Below are 18468 nucleotides of genomic sequence, written 5' to 3'. Positions count from 1 at the left end.
AAGAGGGAATTTTTTTGGAATACAAAAAACTTTTATTTGGAATACAAGTAATTTTTGTCTTTGTTTTTACTAACAATATCAAATTTATCTTATATTTTTTTTTAATAAGCAATTTTTTACAATTTTGTGGAAGAACTAAAAAGCTAAGCAAATACAAATGGCCAAAAATTTGAATCTTGTAAAAATACGGAATTTGAATGAAATTTTTGTAATTAGCTCAATTCTTGTAAAAAAAATATTTAAATGTAATTGTAATTTAATAAAACTTAAAAATTTCTTTACAATTGAAGTGATTGTAATTGATAAAAAATCTTTACTTTTCTATTTACGTTTTCAAAAGTAAGATTTTTTGGAAATAAAACAAGCTTTTCTCTCGAATAATTATTTACAATTTTATTTTTGTTGTTTTTCTTTATTAATTTAGTCCATTACATTAAATTTTCCAAAAAATGTATTAAAAATAAATGTTTATCTAATGATTTTTAATTTTTTTATTTTTTTCAATTAATTTTTAATAAAATTTGCGAAATTAAAAGAGGTATATATATCTCTTACAATTACTTGTTTTTTTTTTTTTTTGATTTTATTAAAGTAAAATTTCAGAAACTTTAAAGTTTAACTAAATACTACTTTCTAAAAACTACATATATACACATTTATTTATATACTCGCTTTTGCATCATATTTATTTAAAGATTTGTTTATTTCTTTTCTTCCTAAAGTAGTAAAATTATAAGAATTTTTTTGTTTCTGAAAATTTATCAATTTTTAATAATATTATGAAAACCCCTAAAGTCCAGATATAATAACTTCTGTTGGTTCGGTTCTATCTTCACCATTATCAATTTCCATTTTATGTATAATTAATGGCGCTTGTTGGTTATCAGCAGGCGGTTTTGGTTGTCTCGGTGCGGTTTGGCCTAAAAAATTAAATTTATTTATATATTGTAAATGTATTTATTAAAAAATATTTCTTAAATTATTTAATAGCAACAATTATTTAATAGCTTGTTAAAGGAAAAAATTTAATTTTGTGAGAACATACCGTATTTTTCATGAATTCCCCTATGACGTTTCAAGGCAAAACGATCAGCAAACGCAGCTGAACATATATCACATTTAAAAGGCTTTTCACCAGAATGAACTTTTGCATGATTTTTTAGATGTGCAGCTTGACTAAAACATGAACCACAAATGTCACATTTATATGGTTTCTCACCGGTATGAATGCGTCTATGATTCCATAATGTAGCGTGTCTAGCAAATCCTTAAAGAAGTAATGAAAAATTCAATGAAATATAAATCCTTACTTATTAATGTAATTTTAATTTTTTGTTATATAAAAGTTTTACCTTTGTCACAAACTTCACAAACATAAGGTTTCTCCCCTGAATGAGTTCTTTCATGGTTTTTCAAATGTGGAGATTGAGAAAATTGCATTCCACAAGTGTTGCATCTAAAAAAATTAATATTGAAGTATTAGGTGAATTTATATATTTATAAAATAAATATTGTTTTATACTTGTAAGGTTTCTCTCCCGTATGAATCCTGGAATGGTTTTTAAGATAGACTGCTTTTGCAAAAGCTAATCCACATATTTCGCATTTATAATTTTTTTCTCCACTATGCAACTTTTTATGTGACCATAAACTAGAATATCTTGAAAATGTTCCCCCACAGATATTACATTGAAACTGTTTTGAGTGCCTAGTATCAAAAATGAAATACAAGAATATAATACTGTCATTTTTTTTTTTAAAAAGGCTTACTCTTGTTTGGTTGTAGTATTCATATTTGGAGTTTTTACTGGATGTGAATTTGTAGTAGCTCCTCCTTGATTAACCAAAAATATTACCCCACTACCATTGCATTTGTTGCATCTGGTAACTTGATTACGTTTTTTCAATGGATAATTTCCCTGTTGGTGGTGATGATGATGATGATGATTTTGATGTTGATTAGTATTAGAATTATGATTAATTTGCTGTGTATGATGTGTTTGTATTTTATGTAAATTGTGTTGTGGTTGTACATGAACCATTTGTGTTTGGTTCAACGTTTCAATAGATTCTTCGTTTTCAGGCAATTCACTCATTTCAAATTTAACATCACCATCGGGTGCAACAAATATTTGAGTGGATGCTGCTCGTGAATTATTTACTACAGCTGAATTATCGTTATTTTGTAAACAGTTTTCACAACGAATTTTTGTATTTTTACGTTTCCCTGTTGGCGTATGTAAAATTGCAGCACCACAACCGGAGCATTTACCTCGCTCCAACTTTAGTCCATTTGCTGTAGTTACGGTTACTTCATTCGCTGCTGTTGGTTGTTGTTGCTGCTGTTGTTGCTGTTGTTGTTGTTGCTGTTGTTGCTGTTGCTGCTGTTGTTGTAATGAAGCTGATTCTAGAGATTCTGTGGCAACTATTTGAATTTGTCCTAAAGGTTGACCACTTTCTGAAACTAATGTTTGACCTTGTAAAACGTTTGAATTACTATTACCTTGGGTAACAACAGTTAACGAAGAGTCTTGACTTTGATCTGATGAAGTTGTTTGCGTATGAATCCTTTTATGATGATTTAATAAAGTTAAGTGCGAAAACATTAATCCACATACATCGCATTTAAAACTAATATTTGATATAGTATTCTAAAAAAAGGTGGAAATGCAATAGTAGTAATTCATAATGGTTTTTAATATAAAATTTTAAAAACTTACAGTTATTGGTTTATTTACTATCTGTAATCTTCCTTGATTGTCAACGGTAGCTACTCCTGCGACTGTGCCGTTTGGTGCAGCTAATTGCATTTGATTAACAAGAGCATAATTATATCCACCTAACGGTTGAGCTATATAACAAGTTTTATTTTCATCACCTGCTAATTGGGCTAAATTAATTGTTGCATTGCCCTAAAAAAAAAAAAAAGAAAACTATAAAACTTATTCGATATTCAAAATTAAATATAAAAGACAAAACGACGAGTTATAAACAAAAAGGAAAAAAGATATAAAAAGGATAAAAAAAAAATAGGAAAATAAACAAAATAAAAATTTAAAAGCTGCTATATAAGTGCGATTATTTTTATATAGCAAACTCACACCAACATTTGTTGTATAAAAAGTTGGAAAATCTTGAGTTTTTTGACCTTCAATTTTTGGTTGTTTTAATATTGTTCCATCAGCTGTTTGATATTGTATTGTTGCTGGTTGACCATTTTGTATTGAATTTGCTGTAAACATTATGGTTTTAGTGATATCTTCCATTTAAAGTAAACTACAACAAAATAAAAAAAACAATTCAAAAATATGCAATTATGTTCAGCAAACTTTCAAAAATACAACAATTAAAAACTTAAAATAAGTTAATCTTACAAATAAAGAATATTATTTATAAAAAACTAAAGAAATGAAAAAAAAAAAAATAAAAAAAAAACTTCACTCAACTTCAAACTCTTTTCCATTAAAAAAAAAAAAAATTGTGTTTATAAACAAATCCTAAACTGTCAAATTTTCTTTTAAGTTCGCATTATGTTGTTCTCATTTTCAAAAGTTTAGCAGAGACAAAAAGAAATAGATACATTATGTCCATATCTAGTATGTTAGAAAAGGAAAGATATATATAACAATTGAGAAATTGCACAAAAAAAATTCATAAGCATTTAATAAAAACCTACTTTCCCTTATTTTAAAATAGTTTCGCATTCAAATTTATGTGCCAGAAAGAAAAAAGCATATATCGCTTTTTTTATTTTAAGAAAAAATTCATTTTTGGGGGGATAAAATAAAAATAGCGCCATATTTAAAATCAGCAAACATCAAAAAGTTTTGATACAAATTTTATGACGCCAACAATATATTTCAATTATGTTTTTTTAAAATAGAACACCACCATCTTGGAATTTACGAAACGTCCAATTTTTTACATATCTAACATGCTAATTCGTTTTCTTTTAAATTAAATTTTGAAATTTTTTATTTTATGAAAATGTACTCATGGATAACTCCCTCTCTTTCCTGTTTTAGGAATTTTTCAATTAGAAAAGCATTCACATTTTCTTATCCAATCAGTCCAAGATGTGCGCCAGAGATTTTCCGTCTTCCGACATCATTTTCTTCTTTCTTTACTTGGAAATAAAGCGTGCGGAAGAAGATTTTCTATTTCTTTTTTTTTTTCTTCAAAAACTATGAATTTTTTTTTTCTGCTCTTCATTTCTACATACTAATGTCAAAAAATACCAAAACAATAACACTACAATTTCTTATAAAAAAAATTTCCAAAATTTTTGCCTAAAAATTTAAAAGCCAAAAAAAAAAACTTAAAACTTCAAATTAAAAAAAAACTTTACTCAATGAAATAAAAAAAAAAAAAAGAAAAAAGTGTATTAAATTGTATGAAGGTAACGCTTACACAAAAACTTATCTAATCACTATACCACAGAGCACTACATGTCCTCGTTTTTTTTTTTTTGCCTTAATTTTTTCAATTTTTCAAAAATTTTAATCACTTCAAAAATTTATTCAATTTTTTTTATTGTATTATTTTTAAATTGTTTTTAAAAATTATTTTATTACACTAGGAGTTGTTAAAACAAAAAATAAAAAACGTACAACGTAAGTTGAAATCTTTTGTCTCGGTTTTTCTAAAAGAAAAAAGTATGGCTGACTACTTGGCTTGCTTCTTTTTTTGTCATCCCTGTTGTTCACCTTTCGAAGAAAAAAAAAAGACTATGAAATTAAGAAAGGCTAGATGATAAATCGATTTGTACTCTTCTTTCATACATGACATAAATTTATATGACATTTGGGTTGACAATCTATATATTATTTATATATTAACATGCGACATCTGGCGGCTAGAATTGAAAACGCGAAATATTTTTATTCTATAAAAATGTGCTTTTTAATTATAATTTAATTATACAAACCATTTTCAACCATTTTCAAAATATTATAAAATTTTTAAAATGAATTACATATTAGATAATTTTCGATAATACAAAATAGCAGAACGAAAAACTTAAATTTCCGAAAAAGTATGAAAGGCGTTATTGCAAATATCACATCTTTTTTTAAGTGTATAATTTTAGTGGGCATTTAGTGAAAAATTTTTACAAGTACAGGCATTATATTGAAACACATGACCATTAGACTCGATTGAGTCAAATGAAAGCAAAATTTACAAAAGTATAATGAGCGATGGCAACTATTTTTGACAGTTCGTTTTTTAAAAATAACAAAAAATTAAAGAATAGATTCTCAAAAATGTGAATGATAAAAACAATTATAGTAGGCCCCTTTGTTTTATTGTTATAAGACCTTTAAAAAAACTTGGCGTTTGAAAAAATATATTTAGGGGTTATACAATGCGACTCAACGTAAGTTTTTTTTTTTATTCAACTGCAAACAAGATATCCAAGATCCAAGATATTTCTTCGATTTGGTCACTACAAATACTTTGCGACTCAACGTGTTAAAAAAATTTATAAGTAGTGTGCAAGACTTTTGTTTTGATATGGAAACCCTACCGTAGTTACCCTAAATACACTTCATCTAGAATTAGAATGTTCAATCTTTAACAAACAAAAAAAAAATTTTTTGTTGTTGTATTTTGGTTGGGGATCAAAAAAAGTTATTGATATAATTCTTCAAAATAAAAATATATGTGCTCAATTTGATGTAAAATCGAACTTTTTGATTTCGCAAAGTTTTCTATATTGAACACGAACATTTATGACATTTCGTATGTAAAAAACATGTTTTTGTTTTTTCAAACACAATAAAATATATAGACACATATAGGTATTGTTCATGTTTATTTCAAATTACTAGCTGTCTTATGTTTAAATGATCTCCGAAAAAGTTATTAGAACTATAGAGATAATTATAAAATAAACGGTAGACCTCTATTGTTAGTAGAACGAAGATAGGGATGCATTAATGTAAAAAAAACTATTAACTCAAAAGAGTTTGCGTCTTTGAAGATATTTCTATGTCATTTAAAAATGTCACAATTTCTATTCAAATTTCAAAGAAATTCACAATTGATTGTAATTCAGAATATCTTTCCGAAATTATAATTTAAAATATTACTGTGAATATTTAATGTTACGTAGCAGTATGCTAATGTAGCTAATTGAATAGAATTTTCTACGATTTATTGTGACTTATTGTCAAATTTCATTTATTTAAATTTAAATTCAGTTGGTGTGGTTTAGGAGATGCATAAATTTGCTATATAATGTACATACATATGTATATTCAAAAACTAAATAAAGGATTAAATTATAATAAGAAATAAATTGACTGTGTGATTATCGGCTTTTATTGAGCTTAATCAAAAAGCAATAAAGGATATCAAAACAAGAAAGAAAAATTAATTTAAAATTGAATGTCATGTAAGTTAAATTAGCAATAAGCGCGTATTAAAATATACAAATTTTTAAACACTAGTCCAAAAATATTACCTAAATAATAAGAAGAACTGCAACATTTGCATGAGTGATTACCGCAACTGACCGGCCCTTTAATTAAATTTTCAAACTCCAATAAATACCTACTTACATCAATTTGCGCATACTTTTATACATATGTACACAGGTGTATACAATTTGGCGGGTGTTTGCGGATGTCAAACATGAGTTTATATATTAATAAAAAAAAATTCTATTTAATATATGAATTTACTGTTATAGGTACATATATGTATGTAGGTATGTAGGTATAACTTTCAAAACGCATAAATATTTGTTAAACTTTATAAAGTTTTACACAATAATGCCCTTGTACTTTTTATTTACAATATTTTTTAATTTTAAGGTTGGATCTATTAAGAAATCGGGAAAAATATCAGAAGTTTTTAATTAAAATATGAAGTACTTATACTGCAGAGTTTGCAAATACTCACCTACATAATTGTGCTGTTTAAAAATTATTTGGCAGTGAGGTAAATTTTTTAATCTTGTGCACATTTTTATAAGTATAACCGTGTATTCTTCCATCTTGAGTTGATTTCAAAATTTTCTGATATGGTCCAGCATCTAAAATTTCTAATAATTTTGTATATTTAAAATTCAATGATTCCATTCACTTTAAAGATTCATATTGTAATTTTTGCTAACGAGTAGCATTTTTCAAGATCAATTTCAGTCTACTTAAAAAAAATATTATGTGTTGTGTAATTTCAAAATTGGTATGAAGGTATAGGTACAATAATATTTAAAAAATATAAATTTTCTTACCTTTATGGTCAGTGAAAAAGTTAAACGTTTTCTTTTATCACCTATCAAAAGTACATTTTCAACACAAGGGAACTCCCTTTTAACATATTTTTTAATAAAAACAGTTGGAATATTTTCACCACCGGTTGTAATTTAAGTTCGGTAATTCGCCAATCAAATATATAAATTATAATTATTGTAAAGTCGACCTAAATCATCATTAAAAGTTTCTGCAGTTCGTTCAAATGTTCCATAGAAAACAACGGCTTTCAATCCATATACCTATGAAAAAGTTGGAAAATTTTGTTTATTTGTACCATTTGTATGTACCTGCTAAAATAAATTATTTTTAAATAATCTCTCCAATTCCTATTTCATTAGAATTATGAATTTTTAAATCAACTCCATCTAAAACATGCCAATTATTTCACTTTTTCTCAATGTCATGTCGTTAAATGTAATTGGCTTCATTTAATTCTAGAAAAATACTTTTTTGTTTCCAAATTTGTTGGGGCAGATTCAGGTAAAAATGTAAGACATTTGCCGAGCCAAATTGCTGATTAAATTTTATATATAATTTGTTGTCCAGTTACCATATGAGGTATCATATGAGTTCCTCAAGAGAAATCTTGGGCATTTGAATAATTCTAATTCTGTAAGAAAGTGGAGAAAATCTCGATGCACTTCAGAAAATTATTCGTACCAGAAAAAATGGGAAGAAAAAGAAAAGATGGGAAGAAAAATATTTAAAATTTAAATATTTCTCGAATCCCGATAAATGTTCATAGGTGAAATAATTTTCTTTACTGTGTTTAATTTTAAAAGTAAAAGCAAAAATTAAAAACTATTTCCGAAAATTTATTCATAAAATTTTTCAATAATGTGCATGTATTTTTGTTTTATTCCGCTTCTTTTTAGCTTCAATGTTGGCCCTGAAAAAAAAAACAAGATGGAAATTATGAAAATTTTTTTCATATTTTTTGACATTCATTTTTGAAATTTTTATGAATTTACGGAAAATTTTTTTTTTTAATATGTAACTATGTATTTCTTGAATACTTACCTAATTCACCTGTAACCATCGAAAAATCGTTTGGCAGTAAAGCAAATTTTTTTATTGTGTGAACATTTGATATTGCTTTTTTATTATAACGATCGACTCCATCTTGAATTGATTTTAGGACTATAGGACATGGTCCAGATTTTAAAATTTCTGATAATTTCGTATATTTTAAATTTAATGTTTTTATCCACTGTAATGATTCCTGTTCTAATTCATCTAATGGGCCACCATTTTCTGGATCCATTTTAGTCTGTTAAAAGTACAATATATTATAAGTTTAGAATTAATAAATTAAGTACCAGTCCATTCTATACTTTTATTGTTAATAAAATACTTAAATATTTTCTCTTGTCACCAATTAAAAGAGCATTACTAATACCAGGTAATTCTTTTTTAATAGATTCTTCAATAAGAATAAATGGAATATTTTCACCACCCGATGTAATTATAAGTTCTTTAACACGTCCAACAATATATAAATCATTATTATTATCAACTCGACCTAAATCACCAGTTTTAAACCAATCACCTACAAAAGATTCAGCAGTTTTTTCGGGATCATTTAAATAACCCATAAAAACAGATCGGCCTTTCAGTAATATCTATGAATTTAAAATCAAAAATGGTTTTGAATTTTATGATAAATCGTTTGTATATTACCTCTCCAATTTTATTTTCATCTGGATTAAAAATTTTAATTTCATTGCAATCCAACGGATTGCCAACAGTATCAAAATTCCTGATGGTTGAATCATTAAATGCAATTGGTCCAGTTTCAGAAAGTCCATACGCTTCATATAATAAAATATCAATACTACAAAAGTACTGTTTTGTTTTTGAATTCGTTGGTGCAGCACCAGTCATAAATGTACGACATCTATCAAATCCCAGAGCAAATTTGACTTTATTCGTAATTTGTTGTCCGGTTTTGTAAGCTACGATATTACCATAACCTCTAAAATAAAATATATTGAAAATTCAAAGTTTTAAATTTTATCACAATTACATATTTTTTACCCTTCAAGTCAGTAAAATCTTTTTACTTGTTCGACTTATGTTAAACTTACCCACTAATTCGGGCATCGTGATAATTAAAAACAAATTTTTTGGCAACATTCAGTATAAAGGAGCTTAAGTAATTTGAATTTGATTCGACTTGAATCATTTTTTCATGTATTTTTTCCCATACTCTTGGTACACCAATAAATCTTGTTGGACGTACTTTAATTAATGCTTTGACAAGAGTACCTTTCAATGCATCACGGTCAGCAAAATAAACGCAACCAGCAAAACATATTGGCATAAATAAATCAAAATATTGAGCAGCGATATGACTTAGTGGTAGATATGAAACAAGAATTTCTTCCCCAATTTGTAAACTTTCAAGTCTTTTTGATGCTGCTTTGCAACTAGATATAATATTATCATGTGATAACATAACACCTTTTGGTTTACCAGTTGTACCAGAAGTAAATATTAATGAACAACATTCATTCGGTACCAATGAATTAAAACGTTTTTCTAATTCAATTTCAATATCATTATCAATTTGAATTTGTTCAATATCACTCCATTTATAATAACCATCTTCAACACTTACAAATGAATCAAATGGTCCATTAATTTGTATTATAGTTTTTAATTTTGGTAAATTTTCTTTAATTACACGAATTTTATCCATTTGTTTTTTATTATCAACAATACAAATTGTTGCACCAGCTGTTTCTAAAACATGTTGTACAGCATCAGGACTATTTGTTGTATATATTCCAGCTACAATACCACCAGCATATACTGCAGCTATTGCTGAATAAAACCATTCTGGACAATTAAATGCTAATATACCAACTGAATCACGTTCTTTTAATCCCAACTTAATGAAAATTTTCGCAATTTTACGAATTTTTTTCTCGTATTGATTGTAATTTATTGTATTCCAATTTTTTTCGATATCTTGAAATGCCAATGCTGGACGCTGATTAAATTTTTTTACAGTATTTTGAAAATACTCAGGTATTGTAATTGGTTTTGCGCTGCCAATTTGCTCAATATTCCCCATTTGAATTTTTACTCGTTGATCCAGTTTAATTGCATATCTAGCTAGCATTTCATTGTTATTTAAAACCTTGGTTTCCATTACTTTTTTGTTTTTGTTTAAAGCTTAAAATCCATAAATGTATTGAGTTTTTGAATGCAGATTAGGAAATATTTTCTTTAAATATTTTTAGAATATTTGAAGTAGTTTCCTTAAAGAAGTTCGCTTTACAAATAAACTGTTTTTTGGCTTTGCAGGTCATTTTTAAAATTATAAAATTTTTTCAAATAAATTTGTTTTTTTTATTTATAGTCATATTGTATTCTTGTTTTTTACATAATTATGTTGAAAATTTAGCAATAGATTTATTTTTAAAATTGTTTTCAATTGAAGGAAATAAATAATCAATTAAATAGGCATTTGAATGCTAATTAATTACACGAACTGTTAATGATGAATTAATGAATAATTGTTAATTAATTAAATAAAATTCTTAAAGTTTAATGGTAAAAGAAGAAGAATTATTTACGAGAAGAATATTTTGGATTAATATTAACAAATTAATCAATTTTATGTAAGTGTTTTATAGAGGCTTTGTAAGATTTCTCCTAAAAGTATGCAGATATTTAAAAAATTTTTTTGTTAAAATGACAAGTTATTTTAAGATCCCGTAGCTATGCATTTAATTTAAAAATAATACACAAAGTGAATAATTTTTAGTAAAAGTTTTATTTTAATTCATTAATTAACTTTGGAAAGTACTTATTAATTTGAATTTACTTCACAACTACGTACGTAGTTAATTCATAAAATATTAATAAACATTTTTAAATCTTATTCATAAATCTTTTCAATAATATCCTTGTATTTCTCATTGACAAAATTCCTCTTTATTTTTAAAGTTGGACCTATTCAAATCGGAATAGAAAAACATTAAAAGTTTATATCATTGTCGAGTATACTGAAATATCTTAATATTGTATCAAACACTGACCTAATTCTCCTGTAATAATCGAAAAATCATGTGGTAATAAAGCGAATTTTTTTATTGTATGAACATTTGAGATTGCTTTTTTATTATAACGATCAATTCCATCTTGAATTGATTTCAGGACTATAGGACATGGTCCAGATTTTAAAACTTCTGACAATTTCGTATATTTTAAATTTAATGCTTCCATCCACTGTAATGATTCCTGTTCTAATTCATCTAATATGCCACCATTTTCAGGATCTATTCTTGTCTATAAAGAAAACATTTATTTATATCAAAAGTTTTGAGATAATAAATGAAACTCTATTATTTTTCACCTTTATAGTTAATAAAATTGTTAAATACTTTCTTTTGTCACCAATTAAAAGAGCATTACTAATACCAGGTAATTCTTTTTTAATAGATTCTTCAATAAGAATAAATGGAATATTTTCACCACCCGATGTAATTATAAGTTCTTTAACACGTCCAACAATATATAAATCATTATTATTATCAAGTCGACCTAAATCACCAGTTTTATACCAATCGTCATCAAAAGTTTCAGCAGTTTTTTCCGATTCATTTAAATATCCCATAAAAACGGAACGACTTTTAACCAAAATCTTAAAAGCAAATGTTCTTTATAGATTTTTATTTTATAAAATTTTTATAAAAATTACCTCTCCGACTCCTTTTTCATCTGGGTTATGAATTTTAATTTTGATTCCATTTAAAAGTTTGCCAACTGTTACGAAATTTCTCATTGCTGCATTGTTTAATGAAACAAGTCCGGCTTCAGACAATCCATACCCATCATATATAAGAATATCAATACTACAAAAATAACGTTTTGTTTCTAAATTTATTGGTGCGGCACCAGTTATAAATGTAAGGCATTTATCAAAACCAAGACCATTTTTAACTTTATTTGTAATTTGTTGTCCAGTTTTATATGCTATAAAATTACCATATTCACTAAAAAAAAATAGAACATGTAGCAAGTTACAAAATTAAATTTGAGTTTTTGCTGTTATCAATTTTTCAGTTGGTGTATAAAATGAGAGTAGCTGAAGCTCATTTATATTTTGTTTTTAATGTTAATATTGAAACAAAAATATTTCTTACTCACCCTGTCATGTGCGCTTCGTGATAATTGTGAACAAATTTTTTTGCAATATTTAACAAAAATGAATTTAAGACATTTGAATTTGCTTCAACTTGAATCATTTTTTCATGTATTTTCTCCCATACTCTTGGTACACCCAAAAACCTTGTCGGGCGTGCTTTTATTAATGTTTTAACAAGAGTACCTTTCAAAGCATCACGATCAGCAAAATAAACACAACCGGCTAATATTATTGGTAAAAATATATCAAAAATTTGAGCTGCAATATGATTCAATGGTAAATATGAAATCAGCGTTTCTTCACCTATCTTAACAGCTTCAAGTGCTTTGAAAAGTGCTTTAACGGTAAATATAATATTATCATGTGATAACATAACACTTTTTGGTTTACCGGTTGTGCCAGAAGTAAATATTAATGAACAACATTCATTCGGTACTAATGCATTTAAACGTTTTTCTAATTCAATTTCAATATCATTGTCGATTTGCATTTGTTCAATATCACTCCATTTATAATAACCATCTTCAACACTTACAAATGAATCAAATGGTCCATTAATTTGTATTATAGTTTTTAATTTTGGTAAATTTTCTCTGACTACACGAATTTTATCCATTTGTTTTTTATTATCAACAATACAAATTGTTGAACCAGCTGTTTCTAAAACATGTTGTACAGCATCAGGACTATTTGTTGTATATATTCCAGCTATAATACCACCAGCATATACTGCAGCTATTGCTGAATAAAACCATTCTGGACAATTAAATGCTAATATACCAACTGAATCACGTTCTTTAAAACCCAATTTAATAAAAATTTTCGCAATTTGACATATTTTCTTCTTATATTCATTGTAATTAATGATTTTCCAGTTTTTTTCAGAATCTTGAAATGCCAATGCTGGACATTGATTAAATTCCTCTGTTGTATTTTGCAAAAATTCTGGAATTGTTATTGGTTTTTCAACATCATTTTGTTCTATTTGAATTTTTACACGTTGATCTATGCTGCTTGTATGCCTTGGAAATTCATCAATGTCATATTTCATATCTTCTTTGTTTTGAAACATTTTAATTTTCTTTAAAAATTTACAATATTTTTCGATTTCTTCACGAATTTTAATTATTTATTTGTTCACTTGACTAAATTCATTTGATTATTAAAATTTTGAGACGTTAAAAGAAACCATTTGAATATTCAATAGAAAAATTTATTTTGCTTTACTTTCAAAACTACAATCCAGTTTTTATTAACTTGCAATACCAAAATTGGAATTCCTAACACGGGTGTAGGTTGTCAAAAAAATAAGTAATTATTCTTCTGGATCTTCAACTTCAGAATTATTGTTTCCAGTGACTTTTTGGAAATTGAAATTAAATCAGTATGTGCTTTTTAGTTTCTCAGTTTTTAAACCAAATATTTTTGTAAATATTTTGTAAATTAAATATTTTGTAAAGTAAATATTTTTTGTAAAATAAATTTACTTCAGAATTAATGAATAACAAATTAGATCTCCTTCCTTAATTTAGTTAATGTTTGGTTTAGTAAATTGTATTTTGTTTGTATATTATAGATTTATTAATGTTAACACTTTGCTCCATAATTTGTTAATGGTTATTCTTTTATTATATTTTTTAGTTAAATAAAATTTCAACAATAACTCAAATAAATTAATAATGGATTTGATGAGAAAAGTTTTAGCAAATTATTTTTAAAATTTTTCGGCTCCTATGTTGTATTATAAAACGTAGTTTCAATTAGAACTTGTTTAAAAAGCTTTAATTCAATCTCGAATTGAATTTGACTTATAAATTTTGCTTTTTACATTATTACCAGTTTATTAATATTAGTTATATTTTAAGGAAGTAATATTACGGAATGGTGCGAGAGCGAACCCTCAATTCAATTTTTTTCAATACTAGAGATGTAGTTTTACACAACATATAACGTTATGCCCATAAAATTTGAAATTTTTTAATATTTTCTTTAACCAAGGTTCAACCACTTAATGGTTGATCAATTATTTCACTAACGATTCAACGTGTTGAAAACGTGTTGAGGAACCAAGTTGAATAATTGATGGCTAGCATAATTTTTTTAAAATTCAAACAACCCTTTTTACATGTAACAAGATAGTAGAGGATAGTTAATGAAGATACCAATTTAAACCTAATTATCTCGTGAGACTAGTATTTTTATGGTTTATCCCACAGCGTCAATAAATAATCAAGTAAAAATATTCGATGTTAGAAAAATAAATGTGCAAAAAAAATAAAAATAAACATGTTTTGCTACAAATTCTTATGTATAATTACCAAATTGGGTAAACATTAAGCAATAAGATCGTATTAATTTATTAGTTATTAAAAATATTTAGAAAAATATAATAAAAAATAAATAACTTTTGTTTTCTAGTAAAAGCAAAGGCTTAATGGTGCTGGTTATGAGGGTTATAAGCAATGAAAATGTTCCTAATGCGGGCATGTCTTTAGAATATCATAGTTTAGATAAAATCTACTTTGAATCTATGAATATGCCTTTTAGCCGTACATTTTCCAGGAATCTGTGGTCTAGTTAAACAGTATTTTCATTCCAGACATAATACCAGCTTATATCTATTATGATTATCAGCTATTAAGCAATCATGTAAAAATGTATGCGGGTAACATGTTTGAGAACATATGAGTTTATTGAGAAAAATCCTAAGCGTAAAGGACACTTGAATTCTGCTGCATGTTACTAATTTTGTAAGAACGTGGAGAAGACCTCGATGCATTTTTCCATAAATTTTATATGAGAAAAAAGAAGAAGTAGCAGTTATTGCGATTTAAAATTTTAATATATCCCGAATCCAAATAAATGCTCATATGTGAATACTTTTTTTACTATGTTAACTTTAAAAGTAAAAAAAAAAAAAATTAAAAATTCTTTTCGAAAATTTATTCATAAAACTTTTCAATAATGTGCATGTATTTTTCTTTTATTCCGTTTCTTTTTAGCTTCAATGTTGGCCCTGAAAGCATAACAAGATGAAAATTATGAAAAATTTCAGATTAATTCTTGAAAATCTTATGAATTGAGTTTTCCAAATTTTTTTTAAATATATAGGCACATAGCTGTGTATTTCTTACATACTTACCTAATTCACCTGTAACCATCGAAAAATCGTTTGGCAGTAAAGCAAATTTTTTTATTGTGTGAACATTTGATATTGCTTTTTTATTATAACGATCGATTCCATCTTGAATTGATCTTAGGACTATAGGACATGGTCCAGATTTTAAAATTTCTGATAATTTCGTATATTTTAAATTTAATGCTTCCATCCACTGTAATGATTCCTCTTGTAATTCATCTAATGGGCCACCATTTTCAGGATCAATTCTTGTCTATAAAGAAAACATTTATTTATATCAAAAGTTTTGGGATAATAAATGAAACTCTATTATTTTTCACCTTTATTGTTAATAAAATACTTAAATATTTTCTCTTGTCACCAATTAAAAGAGCATTACTAATACCAGGTAATTCTTTTTTAATAGATTCTTCAATAAGAATAAATGGAATATTTTCACCACCCGATGTAATTATAAGTTCTTTAACACGTCCAACAATATATAAATCATTATTATTGTCAAGTCGACCTAAATCACCAGTTTTAAACCAATCACCTACAAAAGATTCAGCAGTTTTTTCGGGATCATTTAAATATCCCATAAAAACAGATCGGCCTTTCAGTAATATCTATGAATTTAAAATCAAAAATGGTTTTGAATTTTATGATAAATCGTTTGTATATTACCTCTCCAATTTTATTTTCATCTGGATTAAAAATTTTAATTTCGTTGCAATCCAACGGATTGCCAACAGTATCAAAATTCCTGATGGTTGAATCATTAAATGCAATTGGTCCAGTTTCAGAAAGTCCATATGCTTCATATAGTAAAATATCAATACTACAAAAGTACTGTTTTGTTTTTGAATTCGTTGGTGCAGCACCAGTCATAAATGTACGACATCTATCAAATCCCAGAGCAAATTTGACTTTATTCGTAATTTGTTGTCCGGTTTTGTAAGCTACGATATTACCAAAACCTCTAAAATAAAATATATTGAAAATTCAAAGTTTTAAATTTTATCACAATTACATATTTTTTATTTACCCTTCAAGTCAGTAAAATCTTTTTGTTCTTGTTCGACTTATATTAAACTTACCCACTAATTCGGGCATCGTGATAATTAAAAACAAATTTTTTGGCAACATTCAGTATAAAGGAGCTTAAGTAATTTGAATTTGATTCGACTTGAATCATTTTTTCATGTATCTTTTCCCATACTCTTGGTACACCAACAAATCTTGTTGGGCGTGCTTTTATTAATGTTTTAACAAGAGTACCTTTCAAGGCATCACGGTCAGCAAAATAAACGCAACCAGCAAAACATATTGGCATAAATAAATCAAAATATTGAGCAGCGATGTGACTTAGTGGTAGATATGACACAAGAATTTCTTCCCCCACTTGTAAACTTTCAAGTCTTTTTGATGCTGCTTTGCAACTAGATATAATATTATCATGCGATAACATAACACCTTTTGGTTTATCAGTTGTACCTGATGTAAAAATTAATGAACAACATTCATTCGGTACCAATGAATTTAAACGTTTTTCTAATTCAATTTCAATATCATTGTCGATTTGCATTTGTTCAATATCACTCCATTTATAATAACCATCTTCAACACTTACAAATGAATCAAATGGTCCATTAATTTGTATTATAGTTTTTAATTTTGGTAAATTTTCTTTAATTACACGAATTTTATCCATTTGTATTTTATTATCAACAATACAAATTGTTGCACCAGCTGTTTCTAAAACATGTTGTACAGCATCAGGACTATTTGTTGTATATATTCCAGCTATAATACCACCAGCATATACTGCAGCTATTGCTGAATAAAACCATTCCGGACAATTAAATGCTAATATACCAACTGAATCACGTTCTTTAAATCCTAATTTAATGAAAATTTTCGCAATTTTACAAATTTTCTTCTCATATTCATAATAATTCATAATTTCCCACTTTTTTTCAGAATCCTGAAATGCTAATGCCGGACGTTGATTAAATTCTTTTATTGTATTTTGTAATAGTTCAGGAATTGTAATGAGTTTTTCTTTATTATTGCACTCATTATCATCGATTTCAATTTTTACACGTTGATCTATTTTAGTTGCATGACGCGGTAATTGCTTTATGTTATACCCAACAGAGTTATCTGCTCTTTGAAACATAATTTGATTTCTTTAGAACTATTGAAATTAATTAATAAGTTCTATGTTCATATATTTTTAATTTTTTAATTAAAAAAGTCTTCTTAACTTAATTTTATTTAATAAAAATTTCAAGAATATTAAAAAGTTCTTCACGTGTCGAAATTCACTTTGCAAATAAACGTTTTCTTTATTTGCTGATCACCTTAAGTATAGGCGAGAAATATTATTTTATACATATTTGATTTTTCTATTTTAATAATGGCCGCCCCCCGTTTTATTTTTGAGCTAACAAGCTAACAATGTGGAAATTCAACAGTTCAAAATCCTGATGCTAATTATTTTTGATTTGTTTGTTTTTTTTTTGTCATTATCTTTTTAAAATTTATAAAAATTCTCATTTTTTTTTTTGTTTTTTGGTTATTTTTTACCTTTATTAATTTTCTTCCGATTTCCCGCTAAAAAAGAATATTCATTGAAACGTAAAACACAACGGATAATAAATAATTTTAATTTTCATATACAGGCATCTGCTTACAAAAAAAATATAGAACCAGTTTTATTTTGAATTACAAGTACTTTCGTAAATTATACTGTCGATTAATTCAAAATGCGCTAACTCAAAAAAATTCAATTTTGAGTAGAACGTATTTTATAATAGAATTGCTGGCTTAGTGTTTTTGAAACTAATGAAATGTTTATAATAAAAGTTATAACATGAAAATAGCATAAAAATTTGAAATTAAAAAAATCATATGTTTCCAAAAAT

The 18468-nt window shown here is 26.3% G+C and overlaps 4 protein-coding genes across 8 annotated transcripts; all 4 read right to left on the bottom strand.

Moving 5' to 3' along the window:
- Positions 1-416: 416 nt before the first annotated feature.
- LOC129606075 (zinc finger protein 234) lies at positions 417-4729 on the bottom strand. 5 transcript variants are annotated; one of them, XM_055516167.1, is made up of 8 exons: positions 4411-4706; positions 3108-3276; positions 2721-2912; positions 1771-2651; positions 1523-1708; positions 1353-1456; positions 1046-1267; positions 417-920 (listed from the first exon to the last, which is right to left on the bottom strand). In XM_055516167.1, exons 2-8 carry the CDS (start codon positions 3264-3266, stop codon positions 790-792), a joined length of 1875 nt encoding a protein of 624 aa, XP_055372142.1. In that variant the 5' UTR covers positions 3267-3276; positions 4411-4706; the 3' UTR covers positions 417-789. The 5 variants fall into 5 exon arrangements, with proteins under 5 accessions (XP_055372142.1, XP_055372140.1, XP_055372139.1 ...); XM_055516165.1 differs by having other exon boundaries at positions 420-920; positions 3102-3276; positions 4611-4729; XM_055516164.1 differs by having other exon boundaries at positions 420-920; positions 3102-3276.
- Positions 4730-8077: 3348 nt separating this feature from the next.
- On the bottom strand, positions 8078-10419 carry LOC129606040 (very long-chain-fatty-acid--CoA ligase bubblegum-like). The gene is made up of 6 exons (XM_055516092.1): positions 10276-10419; positions 9350-10155; positions 9082-9237; positions 8597-8738; positions 8283-8532; positions 8078-8151 (listed from the first exon to the last, which is right to left on the bottom strand). The coding sequence occupies exons 1-6, from the start codon at positions 10417-10419 to the stop codon at positions 8078-8080; spliced, it is 1572 nt and encodes a 523-aa protein (XP_055372067.1).
- An 869-nt stretch (positions 10420-11288) lies between these two features.
- Positions 11289-16429, bottom strand: LOC129606039 (very long-chain-fatty-acid--CoA ligase bubblegum-like). Its single transcript, XM_055516090.1, has 8 exons — positions 16226-16429; positions 15880-16167; positions 15754-15812; positions 15563-15675; positions 12423-13215; positions 11974-12268; positions 11629-11916; positions 11289-11561 (listed from the first exon to the last, which is right to left on the bottom strand). Exons 1-8 carry the CDS (start codon positions 16427-16429, stop codon positions 11289-11291), a joined length of 2313 nt encoding a protein of 770 aa, XP_055372065.1.
- Positions 16430-16616: 187 nt separating this feature from the next.
- On the bottom strand, positions 16617-17809 carry LOC129606135 (very long-chain-fatty-acid--CoA ligase bubblegum-like). The gene has a single exon (XM_055516253.1). It carries the CDS (start codon positions 17718-17720, stop codon positions 16635-16637), a length of 1086 nt encoding a protein of 361 aa, XP_055372228.1. The 5' UTR covers positions 17721-17809; the 3' UTR covers positions 16617-16634.
- Positions 17810-18468: the final 659 nt, after the last annotated feature.

Source organism: Condylostylus longicornis, unplaced genomic scaffold (assembly GCF_029603195.1).
Source record: "Condylostylus longicornis isolate FDR11 unplaced genomic scaffold, ASM2960319v2 ptg000017l, whole genome shotgun sequence".
Taxonomy (NCBI): Eukaryota; Metazoa; Arthropoda; class Insecta; order Diptera; family Dolichopodidae; genus Condylostylus; species Condylostylus longicornis.
This window is presented reverse-complemented; position numbering and strand designations above follow the sequence as displayed.